Source organism: Vombatus ursinus, unplaced genomic scaffold (assembly GCF_900497805.2).
Source record: "Vombatus ursinus unplaced genomic scaffold, bare-nosed wombat genome assembly UNPS02014830.1, whole genome shotgun sequence".
Classification (NCBI taxonomy): domain Eukaryota; kingdom Metazoa; phylum Chordata; class Mammalia; order Diprotodontia; family Vombatidae; genus Vombatus; species Vombatus ursinus.
The window spans coordinates 9,240,853-9,259,907 of record NW_020954608.1 but is presented as its reverse complement, the minus strand read 5'-3'; the positions used below and the strand labels follow the sequence as shown (position 1 = coordinate 9,259,907).

Genomic DNA, 19,055 nt, shown 5'->3' with positions numbered 1-19,055 from the left:
CTACAAATTAAGTTATTCATATCAATTGTCACGATGACTAATGGATATTTTTTCTCTGAATTTCTTGATCTGTTATGTATCCTTCTTTAATGAAAATAAACCAAATTAAATAGCAGATGGTCTTTATCAAAAGCTCATGAACTGGATTTCATAATGTAAAGAAATTTATGTGATCAAGACATTAGTCCAACTAATGAACAAGAGTACTATAGAAACAAATGTCCAGTTGTAACAAAAGGATGTCTAAATACATTTCTAAAGCCAGAAATCTGATGCCTCTATTTTTATTTTCACTTATCCTGGAAAATAAAAATACACAGCCATATAGTCTTCAAAAGGGCAATATAATTAATATCACTTAAGAAGTTCTTGATTTTATTAGTAGTGGCTTTAAAAAGCAAAAGAAACACAAATAATGTGTACTGGTCCTTAGAAATCTATCAGCCAATAAAATCTCATTTTTAAACATAAATCTTGCTGCTGAAGTGTTGGAACAAAAATAAATGAAATATTCTACAAGGCAGGAAATAGAACATTGCTACTTCACTGTTGCCAGGTGAAAATGCATGTCAAAAATCTGTCAATGATACCATGTATCAATTTTTGAAAAACTGCTATAGTGAGCTGAAAGACCCCTGAGGCAACAGAAAACAGGTAGGTCAAAAGATGCATGCACCCAACCACTGTTTAACATTTACAAGAGAAGAGAACACTGACATGAAGATGTATTTTTCTAATTATGTTTCTAACTTGACATTTTTTGCTTTTATTTAATCATAAATCTAACTGATGTGACAAAGACCTGATGTTTAATCTGTCAGCTCAAAACATTTGGCACATTTAAAATTTTCCATTTTCACAGGATTTCGGTTGGAGTTCTGACCATGCCTTATTTGAACAAATACGCCTTTAATAATGTTCTAGTTTAAATTGTGTTCAAGAGAATTCAATCTTAGAATCACTTAAAGCAGCTTCGGAAATCATTTTTTAAGCTAACAATATGAATGGATCTATATCCTGGAATTATATATAAGCCTGGCAAAACTTGCAAAATATGAAGAGGTAAAGTTCAATTTTGAAGTTTATATTTCCTACTTCATGTCTAAGATTATGATCACTTTAGCTCACATTTTATATTTCAAATATGTGAAATGATGGCTGATTGGCTTTCTTTCAGAAATGTAAAATATTGTCTACATGACATTTGCACATGCTGAAAGATGCACATTTTACCTGCAAATTGATCTACAGGCTTAGGTACTAAAAATTAATCTATACCAATAGCAAAGGATGATATGTTCTGATTCTTTTCAAAATTATTCATTTCTAATAACTTCAGAAGTACAATTGAAAAAACTCTCCAAAATACACATTTCTGGGACTTATCCAGAGTCTCATTTTTCACTTTAAACCCTAGATTTAAATAAAGCCAATAGTTAAATTCTTTAAAACATCTTGAAAATGCAAATTTATTATTGAGCTGTTAAATTTCAACTCTCAGGCTCCATAAGAGGGTGCGGTCATGAAATAAACTTTCCACATGAAAGCTGAGTGTCATCTTATTAAAGTTTCACTGTCCTGGTACACGTCAAGGTGACTTCCTTTTGCATCTTTTTAAAGTCTTTTCACAAATTTGTATAATATAAAGTTCAATGACCAATATGAAATATTTTTATTCTAATCACAATACTTAAAAATTTGGGTATCATGGGGGAAACTTCTTATGAAACCATAACACACTATTGGCTATGTAATGTAAATTTTTCAAATCAATAATAGGGAAATAGTATTTAAAAGAATACTAGTATCCTAATACATAATACCTAAAAACTGTATTTTTCATCTGAAATCTTTACACAAGAAAACATCTCAAAGGGAGATCTACCCTTATACTATTTATACATCAATATTGAATATGTAATATATATATTTTCTAACAATTTAGAAATTTTTAATTGAATTTTAAAAGTAGCATTTCTATGCTAATGGATTTTCAAACCATTCTTTTTTTAAAAATGAAAGTGAAAAGTTTCCAACAAAACATGTTTTTAATATTTAAAACGTTTTACAATACATAAAGGAAAGCCTTAGATGAATGATTCTTCAAGAATATATGTGTGCATATATATATATATATAAACACACATACACATATGTATATGTACATTCTAAATGCCCTTTTATGGCATAACAAAGTAAACTTGATGAATTAAGATTGACAAATTTTCTTCCTTGTAAATTTTGCTAAACATCAAATCCAGAAATACATACAAGAGTAAACAGATTTTTGACAGGAAGAGAACATATACATTAGCTACTTATCCAAGTGATTACAAGTATGGAAATCAAATAGTTTATTTTATTTCACTTTCTAGGAAAAAAGCCAACTGCTCCAAAAGAATGTGTTTCTCTCCCATTCCGGAAATCAACATGCAGTCTGAATCTAACATTACAGTCCGAGATGACATTGATGACATCAACACCAATATGTACCCATCATCATCATATCCATTAAGCTTTCAAGTATCTCTCACTGGATTTCTCATGTTAGAAATTGTACTGGGACTTGGCAGTAACCTCACAGTATTGGTACTTTACTGCATGAAATCCAACTTAATCAACTCTGTCAGTAACATTATTACAATGAATCTTCATGTACTTGATGTAATTATTTGTGTGGGATGTATACCTCTAACTATAGTTATTCTTCTACTTTCGTTGGAGAGTAATACCGCTCTCATCTGTTGCTTCCATGAGGCTTGTGTTTCCTTTGCAAGTGTCTCAACTGCAATCAACGTTTTTGCAATCACTTTGGACCGATATGATATCTCTGTAAAACCTGCAAACCGAATTCTGACGATGGGAAGAGCTGTCATGTTAATGACATCCATATGGATTGTCTCATTTTTCTCTTTCCTAATTCCCTTTATCGAGGTCAATTTTTTCAGTCTTCAAAGTGAAAGCAGATGGAAAAACAAGACACTTCTCTGTGTCAGTAGAAATGAATACCACACTGAGCTGGGGATGTACTATCACTTGCTAGTACAGATTCCAATCTTCTTTTTCACTGTTATAGTAATGCTAATTACCTACACCAAAATACTTCAAGCCCTAAATATTCGAATAGGCACAAGATTTTCAACAGGGCAAAAGAAGAAAGCAAGAAAAAAAAAGACAATTTCTCTGACCACACAGCATGAGACTACCGATGTATCCCAAAGCAGTGGCGGGAGAAATGTAGTTTTTGGTGTAAGAACTTCTGTTTCTGTCATAATTGCTCTCCGGCGAGCCGTGAAGAGACACCGAGAACGACGGGAGAGGCAAAAGAGAGTCTTCCGAATGTCTCTGTTGATTATTTCAACATTTCTTCTCTGCTGGACACCAATTTCTGTTTTAAACACCACCATTTTATGTTTGGGCCCAAGTGACCTTCTGGTAAAACTAAGATTGTGTTTTCTAGTTATGGCCTATGGAACTACCATATTTCACCCTTTACTATATGCATTTACTAGACAAAAATTTCAAAAAGTCTTGAAAAGTAAAATGAAAAAGCGAGTTGTTTCAATTGTGGAAGCAGATCCTATGCCTAATAATGCTGTAATACACAATTCTTGGATAGATCCTAAAAGGAATAAAACAATTACTTTTGAAGACAGTGAAGTAAGAGAGAAATGTTTAGTACCACAGGTTGTTACAGACTAAGCAAAAAAACAAGTTTTCACCAAATCCCCATTCCCAAGAATTTTGTTTTGTTTTGTTTTTTTAACTGTAAAAAACATGACTGCCAAATAAGGGGGAAATTTTTAAAGTATTGGTTATAGTGTAAAATTTCAATATTAAATGTGAAATAGATTAGGTCTTATATATTCAATTTCTTCATTATTTAATGTATATGTTGCATGGCAGTTTGTTAAAGTAACATCATTGTGTATATTTTGTCATTATTCTGTCCACTAGAAAAATATTCATGTAAGTCATATTTTCTAAAAAATTAAAATAAATGAATAGCCTTAAAACAGTATACACTTTTAAAATTCAATCAAAACCTGTATGCTTTATTTTTTTAATTGAGTTCTCTGAGCCATATACCCTAGCTACACTTAAGTTAATGTTTAACTTAAATATCATTTTAATTTAAAATCTCAAATTATAATTCAAATCAATTAGAATTAATTTACTTCCTTAAGTCAATCATTGTTTCACAATAGCCCATATTTACTATAAGCAATATATCTAAAAATTAACCTTATATATTCTTTCTTCTATCCATAATCACATATAGAAAAAAATTAGCAACTCCTTTTCTCAGTTTTCAAGAGTGAAAACCTGAACAGGCAAAGGATTAAGAAGAAAATTGCAAACTCAGGTGTATTAATAAAATACCACATTATATAATGAAAAAAAACCTAAAGCAATGATTTTTATATGATGAAGGTGGCAATAAGCCTACAATATGTAGTTTTCACTATGGTAAAAAAAAAATTAAAGAATAACCTTTAGGTCTTTCTTTTAAAAAGTGAATTGCATTTTAAAATTACTGGAATTAAATATAAGAGGGAGGAATTTAAATAAATATTTTTTTATGTATGGAGAACATAAGATACCACCAGCAAATCCTACTCTTTTTAATTTTTTTATAATAAACTTCAGAGCTGCCTCCAATATCAAATGTGATTTCTGTGACAGGACTATAGCCTCACAGTACACAAAATGCAAGTTTTATTTGTACCCTGGTTATCATTATCATCATAACACACCCATCACCATTTCTCCTTCTGTATCTCATTCAGACACGAAATTTTGAAAATCCTCTTTCTTGTCTTCAATGGATGCTAGGAAACTATTAAATTACTGATTGAAATAATGATTCTAAGGCTTGCAAATGATTCACGATCTACTCATCCAGAATTAAGTGATGGTCATTCCAATTGAGCAAACTATGTCAAAAAATGGTTATTTTATTATTATTATGTAGTTTTTATCTCCTGGGGAGAAAAGGTGCTTATAAAAAAATAAAGCTGTCTTGAATTATTTTCCACTTATCTGTATGCTATAACAACATATTAATAAATGCTAAAAACTGTTGATAAAACAAGTTTTAAAAGCACTTTCCTCTCACCAATTCTTGAGAGTTCCTTCAAGTCTTATTATCCCCATTTTCTAGAAAAGGATACTAAGGCTCAGAGAAGTTATTTAATTAGGAAATTCTAGCAATCGATTTGGAAAGGGCCTTGCAGTGAGGGAACCTGTAACCAAACATAGGTCTTCTGAAAACAAAACCAGTTTACTTTCCACTAGGACTTATTACTTCGACATACAAACATCTGACTTAATCAGCAGAACAATTTTTTCATTTCCTTTTTTTGTATTTTCTTCTAAATGACTCGAATAAAATACAAGTAGTGAGCCATTTAAAAATAATTTTTTCACTTATAATATTCTAAACAAAAATTATATTATCTTTCAAATTATCTAACTCTTTCACACAGATAAAAAGGATTCATTAACTTTGCTTTGCTGAGTACCCTAATCCTAAGGGAAATGCAGTACAATGCAATCAAATAAAGGTCGTGAGGTCACAAGAGAAATAAGAATATTATTTGGTACTAATGCTAGCATACTATAGAATCCTGGCAAAAACCACAGCTTTCCTGTGCCTTATTTCCTAAATCAATTCAATACAGAAGTACAGGGCAAACAAATAAAGATACCATATTTCAATAAAATATAGTATAAACAAGCATTATTCAAAATATAATCCATATTCATATAGAAAGAGCTCTAAGGTTTACAAAGCTCTTATTCCACAGCAACACCTTGAGGTGATTTATTCAAGTATTATTACACTTAATTTCTTCTGTGATACTATCAGTGTAGTAAAGTCCCTGTGTGGAAATTTCTTGTACTACTGCAGAAAACAGAAAAGGCTTAGGGAGCTAGCTGCCTAAGACCTACCAGGTGGCTTGCCCAAGGTCACAGAGCTAAATAGGTGACAAAGGCAGAATTAGAACTCAGATTTTCCTGATTCTAAGACTAGCATTCTATCACCTAAACCAGACTGCCTCTACACTCTCATTTACAGATAAGGAAAGTAAGGCTCAGAGATATTCAATGACTTACCCACAGTCACAGAGATCAAAAATTAGGGAAGAAAGTCCCTCTTCTATACGACACTGCCTCTCCAAATAGTTGCTCTTCAGAAAAAAATAAAATTTCAACAGCAATAGTATTTACAGAAGAGACCAAGCAATTTTCAATTCTTCATTTAAAAACATTTCTTTTAGTACTTAGTATCATTTAATATTCTCTTTTCTATGTGACAGCTTATTTTGGATAAGGTTTAAACTTTGACAAGATCCCACTTAACAGCAAGACCTTTAGTCAATTTTGTTTTCAAACAGAGATACAAATTAGTTCAACTATTCTTAGAATTACACAGAAAAAACACTTAAAATAGAGTTTTAAAATATTTTAGTCTTCAATTCCAACTACTTCAAACCACCCAGTTTAAAAATCAATGGATGAGGGGCAACTAGGTGGTGCAGTGGATAGAGCACTGGCCCTGAATTCTGAAGGACCTCAGTTCAAATCTGGCCTCAGACATGTAACACTTACTAGCTGTGTAACCCTGGAAAGGTTACTTAACCCCATTGCCTAGCCAAAAAAAGAAAAAGAAAAGAAAAATCAATGTATGACAGAAGTTTAATTGCTTCTGGTATCCTTTATAACATTAACTCTGAGGTAGCAAAGTATAAAATGCAAATACTGTAATTTTACTATAAACCACTATTTATTGCCTACATTTAGTATTTTAGATGATCACAAAGGTAGCCTTTACAAAGCAGATTTACCAGCTCCTGTAGTAACTCTAGTACAGTTTATATGCCTTTTATGTATACAAACATTTGTTCACTCATGAATTTAGAGAGAAAAAGTAATGTATTTACCTGATAGTGTCTAATAGCTTTTAAATTTGTTAAATAGCGTGTAATGAGCTTATGAAAACAGTACTTAAATAGATTCAAACCTACGCTTTAAAAAAAAAGCACAAGATTTATTTACATTAGAGGGTTCAGTTTATAGGACGTCAGCCTGAACAGTTTTTATTTCTAATTAAATATTTGTTTTGTGGCAAACCATAAACAATTTTTATTTTCCTCCTTTCTTATGCCTTTAATTCAGTTTTTTTAATAAGACAAGTGCTTTTATTTTTCTTTTTATTTCCAAGAATTAACACATAAAGGGCACAGCTGTTTGGATTGTTTTTCTGTAAAAATAAAAACTGATAACGTAAAAAACAAAAACAAAAGGCAACAGCAAATTACTTGGCATATATTTCTTAAAGTCTTTTGCATTTTTCTTTTTTAAAACCACAGTCCAGAGAATTAAAAAAAACAATTAATATTAAGCTTTGAAACACAGATACAGGATTTTTTCAAAAGAGGAATTAAGGAATGTTGATTGAGATACTAATAGGAGTTGCTCTGTAAAAAGTGTGGAGTTTTGTCCTGTTTGTTACTTTTAAGACGAGGAGTATATTGTACCCCAAAAAAGAAACCTCCTATACAGATGTTCATCTATTATCAAAATTAAATTATTCACAATTATCTGTTTAATGAAACTTGTGGTATTCACAATACATTTCTCTATCTTTTAGAGTATATGGTAGTCCATTTTTTCTTCCCTCCAAATAGTTTGCCTGTTGCAATAAAACTCTGATTATCTGAAACACAAATAACCAAAATCCTAACGTAAGAGAAACATTTGGCTATACTATACTCCTACAAGAAAAAAAATCTGAAAGAGAACAGTTTATCTCAAACAATTTTCAAGCTATATTCTAAGGTTAGTACACATTAACTCCTCACCAAAGTAATCATCATTGAAAAAAATTTTTTTAGTTAACCAGAAAATTCAATTTTGCAGAACATCCGAGGACATAAGTATGTCAGATAATAGATATTTTACTGTAAAAGGAAATATTCTCTGACTATATTTTAAATGTGTCTACTTATCTGAGTCATCCTATTTATTTTTCTGTAAGTCCTTCAAAATAAAACACTGAAATTAAACATTTTCAACCAATTTTTAAATTAGTAATACAAATTATCAAATTGAAAAATTGAGCAATATTTGCTATTTTAATCATTATAATCATGCCTTAGATTTATATACACTGATTTCCTTTAATGGGCACCAATGCTTTCCAAACATAATTAATTTATTATTATATAGTACATATATTACAGGATATATAGGATAGACTTTAAGATCTATTTGAAGAAGGAAAGAAAGGTAAACTTGGTGATATAATGCGCAAGACTGTTAGAAGAACACCAAGTAATATGGGTAGAACAGAGGGGGATGGAGAAAAGTAAGATAAAAGAATGTGTATTTTTTTTTCTCCTCTCTTGTACCTTAAAATGACTAAGGAGGAAGAAAAATGGAAAAATAGAAATTTGGGGAAATATTTGCTATATTACTTAATTTATGTATATTCTCCTGTATATCTATCAAATTTTTTATATGTAAAAGTTCCATGACAGAAGGGACCAGGCTTTGCCCAGATGTGCAACCTTAATGAATGTTAACTATAAATCTGTTAAGAAGCAGAATTCCGAGTAAGAAAGAAATAAATAGGAAACAAGAAAACTGGGGAGGGGAGGAGAATTTAATAAGATAGAGCACACAGGATGCCAATAATCTTCTCGGACAATGCTGTAAGAGCCTAAGTTCTAAGGAAACAGGTAAGTCACATTAGGATAGAAAAAACACAACAGGTTACAGAAGAGGGATAAGAATTATCTAACATCCAGCCTCTCTCAAAAAAAATCAGCAAAACATTAGTAAATTTAGTTTATAAAAACTATTAAGGAAAATTACAATTAAAGATTAAAACAATGCATTAATGGAAGTTTGGGAAACACATCTTGCTCTGGTGAGGGATATAGTATGTATCCTGTGAAGTATTTTTGTTGTTGTTCAATCATTTAGCTATATCCAATTCTACGTGACTGCACGGACCATACTGTCCATGGGGTTTCCTTGGCAAAAATACTGGAGTGATTTGTCATTTCCTTCTCCAGTGAATTAAGGCAAACAGAGGTTAAGTGACTTGCCCAGGGTCACACCGTTAGAATGTATCTGAGGCCACATTTGAACTCAGATCTTCTTGACTCCAGGCCCAGTATTCTATCCACTGTGAGGTACTGAAGTAACATATTAGAGATTCAACAAACCAATTTATTATGATGAAATCATAAGTACTGTATGCTGGAGCAACGGTTTACTCTAGTAAGGATCAAGAAATGAGAACGCTCCCTCTTCTAGTTCCTTCTCTTCTGTGTGCCACCAAATATAACTTGTAAATACATCCAAAGAATTGCTCTGTAAAGTTACTTAACAGAGTTAAGTACATCAATAGTAAAATTAAGTATCTACCATTTAATGACAGCCCAACCATTATACTAAAATATCACATCGTATACATTCTCCAGCTGTGTGCATGCACACGCATTTATGCACACACATACACATGTTCCAAAGAATTCTTAAGTAATATTTATTTAATTGTACTGAAGTATGTCTAAATCTGGAATCCATTCAGATTAGAAGTCCAGAAAATTGTATAAACTAACATTTCACAAATTAGTAAGGAAACTACTAGAATATTTTCTATGTATGTTTAGTATTGATGAAGATATATTATTTAATTGCAACTTGATATATTTCATTTGAAAGATACACACGTGTTATACCTATTTTACTAGGGCAAAAATCTGAATTAAATCAATTGAGATCTGAACCTCCAATCCAAGAAAGTTTAATTGGAAAATCACATTTTTGAACCATCAAACTAGTTCCAATGAAATAAATTATAGGAATATACTGCGTATGATAAATTACAAACCCAATAAAAATGGAAGCACTTTTCAAGAGAAAATGATGACAAAATGATCCCATACTCACACAGTAGATGGAAATCAAATTATTCCTCTTATTTGCTCTAAGATTTAGCTAATGAGTTGACTGCAGATTCTGGATTTTAACCTAACCAAGTAGAATCCCCTCTTACTAAAGGAGCAAATATATTCTATTAAAACAAATGAAATGTCATTAAATTGCTTTAATTTAATATTTATTTCTGTAGATGAAAAAAAGCAGTAAATTTGAGTATAATATTCATTCTTAATGAATTTCCAGATTCACAGAAATAGTACTATGACTAATTAAAAGTAGTGCAACCATCTCGTTTAAATACATTTTTCCATTTATTTTTAAAAGCCTACAGTCATGATTGTTGAGCTTTACAGATTCACATTTTCTTTTACTAAATGATACTGATATAGTCATCACAATAAGCATCTCTACCTGACTTTGGTGCGAAGTGAGAGAAAAAAAGCTGACTACTGCCGAAGAGTATTCAATTTATCAATCAAAAATAATTTATTAATCAATCATGCAAATGCTTATTTAAATATCTAGTAACATGTCAGCACTATGCCAGGCACTGGAAATACAGAGACAAAAACAAAACAGACTTGCCCTGCAGAGATTACATTCTATCTGGGAAAACAACATACGTACAAAAAAGCAAATATACAACACATACAGTAAATATGAAGTAAGTTGTAATGACAGGAGAGGGGAAGCCAAAGTAGTTGGATAGGAATCAAGAAAAGTCTCAAGGTTATAGGAAGTTAGAGATTCTAAGAGATGGAGGTGAGGAAGGAATTCTAAGAAGCAGAAGTGAGGAAAGAGTGAATTCCAGGCAAAGAAGGTAGCCTATGTAAAGAAAGAAAGATGTGGGATGGGATGTATGAGGAAAAGCAAGATGGTCAGTTTGGCTACAATGGAAATAACACTAAAGGTAGTTATTAATAAGTCTGGACAGGTAAGATGAAGGCAGACTGTGAAAGGCTTTAAAAGCCAAAGAGAGGATTCCACATTTTTTTTAAGTCAAAAGGGAGTCACTGGAGTTTTCTGGAAGTGGTCAGAGCTTTAACATCACTTTGGCAACCTTGTGGCAGATGAATTGGAAAGAGAATAACAGTAACACAGCATTACAGATTTTTTTGCAGGAAGAGACTTTAGAGGTAATTGAGTTACCTCTCTATCTTAGAGATGAGGAAATTGAGGCTGCAAGAGGTAAAGTGATTTGTGGAAGTGTCACATGGCTAGCAACTATCTACTGTGAACATGAATGACAACATGGATAATACTGCTGACAAATAGAAGAAACAGGAGTGTGTGGGATGGATAAAGACAGAGTTCAGTTTTGGGCAGAGGATCAATGATCAAAGACTTAGGAATAGAAGGAATCTAAAAAGCTCTACATTTTATAGATGAGGAGATTAGACCTAGAGAATATAAGTAACTTATCTAATGTCCCATAGGAAATAAGTAACAAAGCCAGGATTTGAACCTAGATCCACAAGTACAAATAAAGCATGCTTTTCACTATACCAGAGACTTGAATTTTGAGATGACTATGCAACATACTGTGTGAAGTGTCCATGATGCAGAACTGAGCTTCTGAGAGAGAAAAGAAATGGACACAGACCTGGTAATCCCTTCCATAGCAATAATTTAATCCACTGGGGCTGATGGGATCCCCAAGAGAAGGAGTATAGAGAGAGGTGAGAAGTGACTGTATGACAGAGCCTTGGAAAGGCCAGGAAAGAGAAGAAAAAGCAATCAAACAGATAGGAGAACCAAAATAGAGAACTATCATAAAAATCCAGAGAGAAGTAAGCCAAGACAAAAAGATATTTGAAAGTAGCAAAAGGGGGCAGCTAGGTGGCGCAGTGGATAGAGCACCAGCCCTGAAGTCAGGAGGACCCGAGTTCAAATCCGGCCTCAGCCCAATACTTGACACTTAATAGCTGTGTGACCCTGGGCAAGTCACTTAACCCCAATTGCCTAAAAACTATAAAAAAAAAAAAAAGAAAAAGTATCAAAAGGAAAATCAAAAAGGATGAGGACTAAGAAAAGACTACTGGATATGGCAATTAAGAAAAAACTCATAATGTCCAAGAATTAAAGCTGGAGAGATGAATAAATCAAACACCAACTACTACAAAAAAAATGACTGTAAATCTAGTGATCTTCCATAAAAAGGAGAGAGTAACTCCATCACAACTGCAAGAAGAGACTCAAAAGGGGGAAAAACTTCATTTTCTACCAGATTGACTACATATAAGAAATTAATCAAGAGATTAAAAAAATGAAACAAAAGCTCAGGAATAGGGATACATGTGGATACATGAATTCTTTTCAGAAACTATTTTGATAACTATTTCCATATAATTTATTACCTTTGTAATCCTATGTACTTTATTTTATGCATTTAAAAATATTATTCTAAGAAGAGGTCAATAGGTTCCACCAAATTAAAAAGGGAGTCTATGACACAAAAAAAGTTCAGAACTTCTGCTTTGAAGCAATTAGTTAGAAAAAGAACATGTAACTTGAAAGAGAAAGTGGAAAACTACTGAAATAACAAGACTCCCTGAAAACTTGAAAAGTCCAAACAAAAATCAATGACTCCATGATACAGCAAGAAATATCATAACAAAATCAAAAAACTGAAAAAACAGAAGAAAATGTATATCTGACATCAAAAACAAATGACCTAGAATATAGATCAAGAAGAGATAACTTGACAATCACCAGTCTCCCTGAAATCCATGATTTAAAATAAAACAAAAACCTGGATATTATATTTTGAGAAATCATAAACGAAATCTGTCCCTATCTATTAAAACTAGAGGGCAAAATAAAAATAGAAAATCCATTGATTGCTCAACACCAAAAATCACAAGAATGTTATAGCCAAAATCTAGAGATCCACATCAAAGAAAAATACTATAAGCATCCAGAAACAAGCAGTTCAAGTATCAAGGAATCAGTCAGAATTAGGTAAGACCTGGCAGACTTACTTAAAATATAATTTACTATTTCAATTGATGATTTCATCAGCCCCCATGGATTTAATTACCATCTCTATACTGATGATTCTCAAATCTACCTATCCTGCCCCAAACTTTCTGCGGACCTCCTCTTTCCCATCTCCAAACTGCCTTTCGTACACCTTGAAGTGGATGTACAAGAAATAAATATGTTAAACTCAATATGTACAAACCTGAATTCACTTTCTTTTCCCCCAAGCCCTCCCCTCTTCCAAACTTCCCAATTAACATAAAAGACACCACCATTCTCCTAGTCTTCCAGGCATCACCCTTAACTCTTCTCTATCTCTCACTTCCTCCCCGATATCCTATCTTTTGCCAAGGCCTGTCTATTTCACCTTTGCAACATCTTTTGAATATGTCCCCTTTTTTCCCCCTGACACTACCATCACCCAGGTGTAGGCCTTCATCACCTCCATGCTTGGATTACTGTAATATCTTGCTGGTGGGGCTACCTGCCTCACATCTCTCTCCACTCCAATCCAGCGTCCATTCAGTCACTGAAGTAACTTTCTCAAAACGCAGGTCTGACATCACCTCTCTACTCAATAAACTCCAGCGGCTCCCTCTTACCTTCAGGATAAAATACAAAATCCTCTGTTTGATGCTCAAAACCCTTCAAAGCCTATCTCCCTATCCAATTTTCTTACCATATACCTGACCTTACACATTACCACTCTGTTTGCCCCCCCACACACATACACACGCTCTTCAATCCAATAACACTGGCATATTTGCTATTCCATGAACAAGACACTATGTCTTGACTCCAGGCATTTTCTCTAGCTGGAATGCTTTCCTTCTTCATCTCTACCTCCTGGCTTCCTTTAAGCCTCAATTAAAGTTCCATTTTCTATCGGAACCCTTTCCCAATCCCTCTTAATTCTACCAGTCTTCCCTATGTTGATAATTTCCTATGTATTCTATGTATGGTCTGTTTGTACACATTTGTTTACTTATTGTTTTCCCTACTCTATTGTGAACTCCTTGAGGGTATGGACTGTCTTTTGTCTTTTTTTTGTATCCCAAGTACTTACCATAGCACCTGACACATAGTAGGTGTTTAATAAATGCTTCCTGACTGACTGAAAAATGGGAGGAGATTTTGGAATATGATAGTCCAACAAGCAAAAAAGGGGCTCACAACCAAGAATAAAATCCTGAAAAAATGAGTATAATCAAAAAATGAGTATAATATGGGGGGGGGGGGAAATGGACCTTTACTGAGGATACAAAAAGAGGCAAAAGACAATCCCTGCCCTCAAGGAGCTCACAATCTACTGGGAGGCATTTAAACAATTACATAAAATAATTTAATTAAATGATTAATAAATGAATTATTAAACCAATAAACAACTAAAGAAACAATTAACTAAACTGAACTTTTGCAAAGTGAAGGACACTCATAAGAAAAACTTTTCGTAATCCTAGGCCTGGACTAGCAATTTATTAAAAATTCAAGGATAAGAGCCTTAGTACAGTGGAAAAAAACACTGGCTCTGAAGTCAGAGGACCTGAGTTCAAATTCCCCTTCTGACGATTACTGCCAGTGGGACCTCAGGCAGTCACAACCTCATTGGGCCTCATTTTCCTCATCTGTAAAATAAGGAGGTTAAATTAAGTGGCCTCTAAAGTCTCATTGAATTCTGTAATAGATCTATATTCTTATGATCGTATTACATTGAACATTCACCTATGCCACTAATTGATTACAGAAAGCAATCAACAAATAAGCACTTATTAAGCGCCAAGTATATGATGTGCCAGGTACTATGTATATACTTTATTATTTATACTTGGGATACAAAGACAAGAAGTAGTAAATATTTTTTTCCAAGACAAAACTTTATTAAAATACTTCCAAGAGAGAAATTACAAAGCTAAATAAGTCCTGCCATGGCAATTTTTCAACGTCTCAAAATTTATATGGCATTTTTCCCCAACATGCATATTTGCTTATATTATCTCTTCCAATAAGGAACATCATGCTTAGAAAATAATCTTTATCCAGTGAATCTATTACATCTTACTATTTGTTAGATTTAGGAGCACATATTTGGTAGTGACTTGCCCAAAGTCATTGTAATAGCTAAACTGATGATAGAAATAACCTGAACTGTACTGCTGTCTTCAGAAAAAATGAAACAGCAACTGTTTCATTTGCATACTACGGACTTCATTTCAGCTGACAACATTTAATTTGCCAATATCAAATTAAATTAGAAACTAGCAGGACAGCCTTCAGTCACAAAATCTAACACACAGAACACACTCTCTCTTTCTTGTCTGTCTCTCACACTCACTCCACTTAACATCTACATCTCTGTTTGGTTTCAATTCCACAGAACAAGATGCCTCCACGCTAGGTGACACTTCATATGCCTACCCCACTACCCTCCTTTTCCAGCTTCCTTCTGGGTGTTGCCTCCCTCCATTAGGTTGTAAGATTCTTGAAAGAAGAAACTGTCTTTCTTTTTTATTTGTATCCCCAGCACCTCATACAGTGCTTGGAACATAGGTGTTTAATAAATGTTTGCTGAATTGAATTGAAAACTACACACTGTAAGTGACACTATGAAAGAAACAAAAAATACCACAATAATTATATTAAGACTCCTCATTGTATGTTCTTTAGTCAAAGGAATAAATAACATGAATGTTGAACTTCCAAAAAAAAACAACACAATTGATTATTCCCATCTAATTCCATCAAAATTGTAAGAGCATCAACTACTGCAAAAAAATAATAACAATAATAATAACCTTTTTTTTAAACTACTCACTATAAAAAGGGGGCAGCTAGGTGATACAGTGGATAGAGTGCTGGACCTGAAGTCAGGAAGACTCATCTTCCTTAGTTCAAATCTGGTGTCAGATACTTATTAGCTGTGTGAACCTGGGCAAGTCACTGTTTGCCTCAGTTTCTTTATCTATAAAATGAGTTGAAAAGGGAAATGAAAAACCACTCCGGCATCTCTGCCAAGAAAACTCCAAATGGGATCTTGAAGAGTCATTCACAACTGAAACAAATGAACAACAAGAACACTATCAAAGAAGGAAAAAATATCACAATAATTACATTAAGACATCTCTGTTATATGCTCTTCTGTCAATGGAATAAATGATGTGGATGTTGAACTTCCAAAAGAAACGACACAACTGATTATTCCCATTTAACAACTGAAATTTTAAGAGCATCAACTACTGCAAAAATAACCTTTTAAAAAATAAGAGAATGCTCTGCACTTTCATTAAAACACTAACACTACAATCATTAACATTTTGTCGACAGAGGTGTCAAATATGCACAAGAAAAAAAGGCTATTTTTAGTTTTTACTTCATCCCAAGAAAAATCTCAGGTAATCAAGCTACTTAATGGCAATTTTCATCATGTACTTTTCTTATTATAAATATAAACTAATTATGATGTACTATTCTCTGGAATTCTTGCTCCCTTTTAATACTTCAACTCAAAATATGTTATGTTTTATAACACAATGTTTGTAATGCATAATAATTCCTTCTCTAATGTTTTCTTAGTGGATTTAAATTAAAATTATGTTTTTATTATCTTTTCCAATGTCTTTTTTTATTAAATTTGAGTATGCTGTTTTTCTTTTGCTATCCCACCAACCAGATTTAGAGATTCTCAGTTTTTTTAATATCTCAATATCATCTTTAATTTAATTTCCTATTATGTCGTGTAGTTGCAACTATGGCTGATAAATACCAGTTTTATTCCTGAAACATTACAAAAACCTGTTTTTCATTTGTGTCTGGATGTCTTTAACTCAGCACATTCTATCACTCTTATTTCATCATTTTAAGAGTTATTACATATTTACTTAGGCATTTTTATTTACTGAATTATGTAATCATCCAATAGCTTGTTATTAGTAATCCTGGAGAAAAAAGGAAAAAAAAAAGAAAATGAGGCCAACAGAGACAATCAATAACATTTAAAGTTCAAAATAATTTCATAGTTCAGTTGAAAATAAAGCCACTCTACAAAAATACTAGCCAGTTAGAGATATATTCCAAGGAAACAGTAAAAATAACTGACTTTACAGCAATGAATATAACTTTTAAAAAACTAGATATGAAAGAAAATGAGTAACATAGATAAATGAATACACTAATTTTTTATTATTTATGTATTTTCTCCTGTCATCAGTTTTTTTGTTTCTTGTTTTTATTAGGTAAAGATTATGTTTACCTGTACCAACTATGTTTCAAGGATTTGATTAAAATAAATAAAACCAGAGCTGAAAAAAATCTTCAAAGAAGTCATTAGACAAATATAAGTCTTCACTATTATTGCACAATAAGAGAGAATTTATAAATACAAAGAAAAAAGTGGAAAATTAGTTCTGTGAGGATTATACATGTAAACAAAGTACATAAACTCTTTACTTCTTTGTTTAAAAAATAAAGTTTTTGACAGTTAAATTTGTATAAGACCTAAAAAACATATGTAATAGGAATCTGAAAACAAAATAAGCAACTTAAAAACAGAAATGAGACAAACACAGCAGTAACTATGAAGTCCTAATAAGCTGGTATCCATATTCAATTAACTATTGAATTTGAAATAATAATCAAAGTACTTTTAAAAATTCTCACTCTGTTAATACTTAGCCCTCAGTTCTACAAAAAGAGATCCAAGAAAGCAAGCAACAAGCATTTATTAAGTACTTATTATGTGTCAAACACTGTGTTAAGCTCTGGAGATACAAAGAAAGACCAAAACAGTCTCTTTCTCCCTTCAAGGAGTTAACAACCTATTGAGAAAGATAGTATGCAAACAACAGTATACAATAAGACATATACAAGATAAATTGGAGGTAATCTCAGAGGGAAGGCACTAGCATTAAGAAAGATCAGGAAAGGCTTCTCACAGAAAGTAGGATTTTAATTGATACTTAAATGAAGCCAGGGAGTCAAGAGGCAGAAAATGAGGGGGCTGACCATTCCAGACATGAAAGAAAGCCAGTGAAAATGCCCAGAGTTGGGAGATGGCATGTCTTGTGCAAGGAGCACAAAGAAGCCAGCATCACTGGAAAACAGACCACATGGAGGGAAGTAAGGTATAGGAAGACTGGAAAGTTAGGAAGGGGTCAGGTTATAAAGAACTGTAAAAGGCTTAATTTGTCAGCTGAGTGGAGAATTGCTTAGAGTACTGAAAGATTTGAGATAGGAGAATCAACCAGAAAGCTATTGCAATAAATAGTCCAGGCATCTAATGATGAGAAACTATATCAGAAAACAGGAGGCAGCCAGATAACTTAGTGGATAAAAGACTGGGCCTGGATCCAAAAGACCTGAGTTCAAATCTGATTTCAGACACTTTCCAGGGCAAGTTACTTAACCTCTATATGCCTTAATCCACTGGAGAAGGAAATGGCACCAAGAGTTGGACCCAACTGAACAGCAACACTCAGAATAGTAACAGTGCCAGAGGAGAGAAGACAGCAATTAGGAAAGATGGAAAAAAAGGCATAATCCACAGGACATTGCAAGTGATCCAATACGGGAGGTGAGGAGTCAAAGATAACACGCTGAATGTTCACCTGGAGGACTGGGAGGGTGGTGGTGCCCTTGAAAGTAATAGGAAAATTAGGTAGAGGGAAAAATTTTCGAGAAAAAATAAGATGAGTTGAGTTTTGGACACGCTAAGTTTAAGATGTCTATGGGACATCTAATTTGAGATATCCAATAACTCAACTGAGATTTGAGATCAGTGGTCAGAAGTTAAAACAAGAGCTAGATAAATGGATGGGAGAATCATCTAGACAGAGGTGACAAATGAATCCATGAGATCATCAAACAAAAGAGAAGAAAAGAAGGTCTAAGACAAGCCTTTGGGTATACCCACAGTTAAAAAGAAAGGGTTTAGAAAATTGGAACTCAAAAGCTTATGGAGGTGAATGTTTAAAACTAAATATAAATTGATTAATTTTAAAAAACTAAAGGAAAAAAAGGGGGTAAGGGTGGGGGAAAGGACCTTTTTATAAACAAATATATATGTACACACACACACACACACACACACACACACACACACACACACACACACACACACA

General features: G+C 32.9%; 2 protein-coding genes across 2 annotated transcripts in view; one reads left to right on the top strand and one right to left on the bottom strand.

The window, feature by feature from the left end:
* COG5 (component of oligomeric golgi complex 5) overlaps positions 1-19,055 on the bottom strand; it is a 361,274-nt gene that overhangs the window by 258,873 nt on the left and 83,346 nt on the right. The gene's annotated exons all lie outside the window — the stretch shown is intronic.
* On the top strand, positions 2,299-3,702 carry GPR22 (G protein-coupled receptor 22). The gene has a single exon (XM_027838593.1). It carries the CDS (start codon positions 2,401-2,403, stop codon positions 3,700-3,702), a length of 1,302 nt encoding a protein of 433 aa, XP_027694394.1. The 5' UTR covers positions 2,299-2,400.

Coding starts and splice junctions, on each gene's coding strand:
- GPR22 (XM_027838593.1), top strand. CDS start 2,401: ATGTGTTTCTCTCCCATTCCGGAAATCAACATGCAGTCTGAATCTAAC.